General features: G+C 52.1%; 1 protein-coding gene across 1 annotated transcript in view; it reads left to right on the forward strand.

Moving 5' to 3' along the window:
* The window catches only part of hs6st1a (heparan sulfate 6-O-sulfotransferase 1a), a gene marked incomplete at its 3' end in the record, with an annotated part of 37,601 nt that extends 31,746 nt beyond the window's left edge, over window positions 1–5,855 (forward strand). Inside the window, exons 2-4 of the mRNA XM_079751802.1 lie at window positions 1,396–1,618; window positions 2,982–3,230; window positions 5,502–5,855. Of these exons, the coding sequence (XP_079607928.1) occupies window positions 1,396–1,618; window positions 2,982–3,230; window positions 5,502–5,855 (826 nt within the window). The remainder of the gene's footprint in view (window positions 1–1,395; window positions 1,619–2,981; window positions 3,231–5,501) is intronic.
* Window positions 5,856–7,304: the final 1,449 nt, after the last annotated feature.

Raw genomic sequence — 7,304 nt, forward strand, 5'->3', positions numbered from 1 at the left:
CACACATTTCTCTGAAAACATTCCTGTGATGTGATGCAAGCCCCTTGTGTGTCTGTGTGTGTGTGTGTGCGTGTGCGTGTGCGTGTGTGTGTGTGTGTGTGTGTGTGTGTGTGTGTGTGTGTGTGTGTGTGGTTGGTTGGTTGGTTGGTTGGTTGGTTGTGTGAATAGTGTATGATTTTGTACTTAGATCCGAGGCATGTAAAATGCATGCATTTCTTTAAATGTTTTACTTGCTTCCTCGACACACGCGCGAGTGTCGCTGGCCCACACTGCGAGAGGTCCGCCCACACAGGTGGGGTGCGTGTGTGGAGGCGGTTGGGCTGATTGGTTTCGCTGGGGGGGTCATTAGCTGGGGGTCTCACGCTCGTAGCCATGTGTCGTCCCTCTGGGGAGTCACTCAGCATTACATCACACACGCACACATGCAAACACACAAGTACATTTACATGCACACGCACGTACATGCACACACATGCGCACGCACGCACGCACACACACACACACACACACATGCACATCTAGGTCTCATCTGAATCTCACATGCAGCATGACTCTTCTCTCAGAGGATGCACTAATATTCAGGATGTGCATGTCTGGAAAATAGTGACGTGTGAATGTTTGTGCCAGCAGTTTTCTTCCCTGCACTTTGGCCTGAGTATTGACCCTCAACCTCCCTCTGTCAAATCTCTCTCCTTCCCTCTATATCTCTCGCTCTCTTTCTGTCTCTCTGTCTCTGTTATGACAGAGACAGAGAGACAGATAGTCTATCGGCTATCTCTTCTTAATCCTGGCATATTAGCAGCCTGACTCTATTTCATGTAAATATTGCAATAAGCCCCACCACAGCCACTAAGGGCTGTTTCCATTAGTCCAGTGCAGAGCCACACTCAATCCCTGTCACGGCAAAGGAGAAACAGGGCCACCCCCTGGTCAAGTGCAGTACTACACCTCCACTCCTCTCCATGAGGCTCATGTAAAACTCAAACCTGCTCTTCTCGTCTGTTCTTTTCACTCTTTATTATCATTCAGACCTTCAATCCATCATACGGTTCTTATTTTCCCTTCCCCCTCCTGACCCTATAAGCCTCTCCTTTCTCCTATTGTTTCCATGGCATCTCTCTCCCCTCCCCCACCCTCCACCACCCTCAGACCCCCACCCTCCTTTCTCCATAAGGCCTCCGTCTATCCATAATGCTCTGCCTCGTCCTCCACCTACAGGGACCCCAATGGAAATAAGCCTTCGGGCTTTAATATGTCCTCCCTGACTGTTCATGTTATATTGTAACACAGAGTGCTGTTCATATTTTATATCCAAATGGTCAAATAAAATCAATCAATCAAACCGCACCACTGGGCCCGCCCCTAACGTCCTCCTCACTTCCTTTTCGCCAACAGGAAGTTCTACTACATCACGCTGCTGCGGGACCCGGTGTCGCGCTACCTCAGCGAGTGGCGGCACGTCCAGCGCGGCGCCACCTGGAAGACGTCTCTGCACATGTGCGACGGCCGCACGCCGACGCCGGAGGAGCTGCCCACCTGCTACGACGGCTCTGATTGGTCGGGATGCACGCTGCAGCAGTTCATGGACTGTCCCTACAACCTGGCCAACAACAGACAGGTTTGTGCACGCACGCGCGCGCGCGCGCACACACACACACACACACACACACACACACACACACACACACACACACACACACACACACACACACACACACACACACACACACACACACACACACACACACACACACACACACACACACACACACACACACACACACAGAGCAGACCCTAACCCACGCACACACATAGCAGACCCTAGCTCTCACACACACACAGATAGCAGACCCAAACTCACACACACACACAGAGCAGACCCTAGCTTTCACACACACACACACACACACACACACACACACACACACACACACACACACATAGCAGACCCTAGCTAACACACACAAATGGCAGACCCAGCTTTCTCACACACACACGCACGCACGCACGCACATACATGGATAGCTATTGCTGCTTGTTAAGGACCACACATACAAACACGCTTAAACAAACACATATTTGAAACATGGAAGGAATGCACACACCTAGCAGATGTAGTTCACACACAGATACATAGCATACCCTAACACACACACACACACACTCACACATGCACACACACATACACGCAAACACACACACACACACACACACACTCTTGTGTTGATGTGAGTCTTTGCTCAGAGAGGTGGGGCCTGTGTGTCCTGCTGCCGGTCCTCATTCACACCTTCCCGTCTATCGCCTGGCTCCCAGCGTCTCTCCAACCAGCAGGGTGCTGTAAGCCAGGGTGTTGTGACTTGTCTTATCGCTGTTGAACATTCACTCCCTCACACGCGCACTCGCAAACACGCTCACAGGCACGCACTATCCACATGCAAATGAGTTTATTATGATTTCGGAACAGAACCGAAAAGCAGAACTCAGACTTCTATCTTATGAACAGGGCGCACAGAAGCTGGTCGCATACACAATTTATTTAGTATTAAGCTCCAACGCCTGACTTCCTCTTTCTGCTTGTTCCCTTCGTCGTCTTCCTCATACATCTCCTCCTCCTCCGCATCATATCCCCCTCCTCTTCCTCCTTCTCTTCCCTCAATCCTCCCCCTCATCTCACCTCCCCTTCCTCCTTCTCCTCCCCCACTTCATCCCCCCTTCTTCCTCCTCCTTCTCCTCCTCCTCCTCCCCTTTTTTTCCTCACCTTCCTCCTCCTCCTCCTCTCTCACTGGCACTCTCCTCCCCCACTCCTCTCCTCCTCCTCCTCCTCGCTCTATGTCGGCCTCCTCCTCCTCCTCCTCCTCCTCCTCCTCCTCCTCCTCCTCCTCCTCCTCCTCCTCTCTCACTGGCACTCTCCTCCCCCACTCCTCTCCTCCTCCTCACTCTATGTCGGCCTCCTCCTCCTCCTCCTCCTCCTCCTGCTTTAGGTGCGCATGCTGGCCGACCTGAGTCTGGTGGGCTGCTACAACATGTCCACGGTGCCGGAGAAGAAGCGGGCTCAGCTGCTGCTGGACTCGGCCAAGAAGAACCTGCGCGACATGGCCTTCTTCGGCCTGACAGAGTACCAGAGGAAGACCCAGTTCCTGTTCGAGAGAACCTTCCGGCTGCGCTTCATCCACCCCTTCATGCAGTACAACAGCACGCGGGCCGCTGGCGTGGACCTGGACAACACCACGGTACGAGGCCCCGCCCCCTCAGCTGTGTAAAGGCCTGATTATGGTTCCCCGTGTCGACGCAACGCAATGACCACGCAGTCGTGACCCTGTTTAGTTTCTGCGTCGGGTTTAAGTGAGCGGACCAATCACAGCCCTTGCTTCTGCGTCGCCTCGACGCAAGGTAAACATTTTTGGGAGGCCGGCCCTTGCGGTGGATGTAAGCAGGGTCCGTGGGAGGACGTGATGGGTCCGTAAACCCCTTTGCATTGTGTCGATGTGGAACTATAACTAAGCCTTCAAGCGAGCAACCTTAGTGAGGGGTCAATGAGGTGCTGTCCCTTTAAGAGCTCTCATTTGGGTTTATTAGCTGGAAGCAACATAGCGATCTGCGAGCCTGAGAGTGAAACTACACATCTCAACCGAATCGTCCCCTCTCTCTCTGCTCCCTCTCTCCCTACATTTTGCCACCATTGAGAATTGTAGCATTTCATGCACCTACGATTGACAGTGAAGATGGATTCCCCCGAACCAGAGCTGACGGTATTTCTCTCCCTAAAAGCTGTCTTGTTTCTGACAAATTAAAGCTATTAAAGCTATTGATTTAGGAGCTAATATCTCTTAAACCTTGCCTCCAGCCCGTTTTGAAGGACGGCTCCAGACCCATGTTAACGACTCCACGGAACCCCCCACCCCCCATGGTGCTTTTTTTGTCTCACTCTAGTCTCTCCTTCTTCAAAGAAAAACGCAGACAAAGGCTAGGCCCCATGCTGCAGTTTAATACGAACACGGCCAAATCTGTCCCGACCTGCGCAGGAAACCAGCCCCCACTTGATGAAGCCCTAACAAGTCCTCCGGCTGTTTTCCTCTCCAGGCAGTGTGGTTTAGAGACACCAAGGGAGAGATGAGAGTGAGAGGGATCACATGTAAGGGATATTCCACCTTGAACAAGGAACAGAGAGGGGGGAGGCTTGGTGTTCCTCACACGGCTCTGACATGAGTTGAGTTTGTGATGTGCTGTCCTATCACTGTCACTACAAACCACCGCTTCAATGGCGCCGTCTAAACAGCTGTTAGGAAGTATCCACAACAAAGAAGGGAGGGGGGAAAACAAGAAGTGGTCGACTATACAGTACGCAATACCTACAAAACATCAAAGCAGCAGTGAGAGAATTAAATGCTTTGGGATGTAGCGGCCCCTGTCATTCATAAAGGCCCCTGTCACTCTTACCGTTAAGAGAAATGTCCGTCATCGGGGAGAGGACCTGCCCTTTGATTGAGCTGCGTTGGGGAGAAACCAAACGCTTTAAGGAAGTCACTTTAACCATCATTCACCTCGAAGCAAACGCAAGACGGAGGTGACAATACCTCCATTATCAAATGGCGTTTATACAAAGACTTCCCCGTAGCTTGCGCGTTTAACACGTCTTAATTCATTCTAGTTGTGGTTGCAGTCTGCAACCTGCTGTGGGTTGTCGTTCACCCGTTCATCTTCAGGAGATATGACGTGCGCGTGTCAAACGCGTTGTCATGCCACGGCTCACGCGCCGCTGACGCATTGCGGCGGCCAATTAAAAGATCCAGAAGCAGAGAGACGGGCATCTTGGTCGTCTCCTCACGCACACTAATGATATCCATCGCCACGTCACTATTTTCAAAGGCTTAATTAAAACCCTTCCCCTCGTTAAACACATCCCCGCGACCGCCGCGCTTCAGCCAGCGCTAGCGCGCCGCGGCGTGCTAGGCAGACATCAGAAAGATGTTGCTTATCTCGGTGGACATATTGTGCGCTCCCTCCTTCGTCTGCTTTGGGTTTCTTCGCCTGTGCCAAACAACAACTTAACCGGCTCGCTTTCAGACCACATGGTCCGGGCTTGTTCTTGTTTGCACTCCTTTGTAGCTCTTTTTTTTTTTCTCTTCTCTGCCTCCCACACTGCCAGGTGGGCATTTCAACTTTCAACTCTTGAACTCACATTCCCAAACAAGCGATCTCGTCTCTCGTGTCTCTCTCTCTCTCTCTCCCCCCCTCGCTCTCTCTCTCTCTCTCTCCCCCCTCGCTCCCTCTCTCTCTCCCTCCCTCTCTCTCTCTCTCCACCCTCGCTCCCTCTCTCTCTCTCTCCCCCCTCCCTCCCTCCCTCTCTCTCTCTCTCTCTCTCTCTCTCTCTCTCTCTCTCTCTCTCTCTCTCTCTCTCTCTCTCTCTCTCTCTCTCTCTCTCTCTCTCTCTCTCTCTCTCTCTCTCCCCCTCCCTCCCTCCCTCCCTTACCATCTCCCTAACTCTCCCTCTCCCCCCTCAGATCCAGCGAATCGAGGAGCTGAACGAGCTGGACATGGAGCTGTATGACTACGCCCGGGACCTCTTCCAGCAGCGCTACCAGTTCACCCGGCAGCGTGAGCGCCGCCAGCAGCGGCTGAAGACGCGCCTGCAGCCGGGGCACCGCGGCCTGGGGCTGGGGGTCGGCCTCTGGCCCTCCCGGGGCCGGCCGGGGGGCCAGCTCTCGCCGGGGCCCGACGCGGACAGGGACGGAGACGGCGACGAGGAGGGAGCTGGAGGCGTGAGCATAGGAGGCGGCGCAGGGGGAAGGACGGAGGAGGTGGGGGGGAACCGACTCCCCACCGAGGACTACATCAACCAGATCAACCGCTGGTAGCGGGGGGGTGGGGGGTGGAGGGAGGGTGGGTGGAGGTCCGGCCCACACACACACTGCTGGTAGCGGGGGTTGGAGGGTGGGCGGAGGTCCGGCCCCCAAACACACACACACACACACACACACCGCTGCCACGCTCACACTCTCATGCAGTCAAACATGCATATGCAAGCACTGAGCGACACACACACACACTGACACACACACTGACAGAAAAACTGACACGCACACTAACATGCACTGACACAAACTGAAACACACACTGAGACACACACTAACACACACTGGTACACCCACACACCCTGACACAAACACATACCAGTGGTATAGTGGGGGAGTGGGTGGTGAGTCAGTGGGTGGGGGGGGGCGCTACATCAAGATGTTGTCGTGGCGACGGAGGGACGGACAACCTGGCATTAAAGGAACACTAAGGTCTGGGCAGCCGGGCGGTTGCTATGGCGACCAGGGCTCGCTGGCAACCGCGTAACATAAGAGTTTACCGGCTCTATTTTTTTTTTTCTGCTTTGCCCAGTAATCAGCATTCCCTCGATCACCTGACCTCACGATACTCCCCCACTATACCCCCCCCCCCCCAAGCACTACTTCTTCACCGCCCTCATCGTCACCTGAGGAGGAGGAGAGGATGAGTAGAGAAGATTTGAACAGTTTCTGACAAACAAGACTCATTTTATTGAGCTCTGCTTCTTCACAGTCACATTCACACAGTCACACATTCACACAGTCACACAGACACACACATTCACACAGACACACAGTCACACACACACACACACACACACACACACACACACACACACACACACACACACACACACACACACACACACACACACACACACACACACACACAGTCTCTCTTCTCTATGACCCTGTGTAGGAGAACTGATGACAAGTCTGTGAATTCCTTTACCTGTCCTTGAGGACCGGTGTACTTCCTGGATGTGAACTTTTCAAAGTAAAAGCGCAGAGGGGGTGAGAGCGTTTCCTCCACCCTTTCTGGAAGGCTTCCGATCAGCTGAGTTGAACAAATGTTAAAGGATTGCGACTGTACAGAAAAAAGACTGTGAAAAAAAAATTCAAAGAGCCAGACATAGTTATGTTACAAAAAAGAAAAAAGCTTTTGCTTTGAAAAAAATAATCTGCCTCCATTTTAAACCATAAACATGATTCTGTCATATACAGTTATGATGTTGTTTGCATTTTAGGATCAATGAAACTGTTATTTTTTTTAATGCTTCCTTTTTTTTGTTTTAAGCTAAATTGTAATGACACTGAGACCAATATTGCTGCCTACAGAAAAAAAGTGATTCCTTTATTTTAGATTTGTAATTTGTTTTATAAAATCAAAGGTAATGGATTGGACAGATGTACAATGGACCATAGCCATTACTAAAGCCTTGTGTGTGTGTGATTGTATGTGTGTGGTGCGAA

The sequence above is a fragment of the Pollachius pollachius genome (genome assembly GCF_949987615.1).
Source record: "Pollachius pollachius genome assembly, chromosome: 15".
NCBI classification, from domain to species: domain Eukaryota; kingdom Metazoa; phylum Chordata; class Actinopteri; order Gadiformes; family Gadidae; genus Pollachius; species Pollachius pollachius.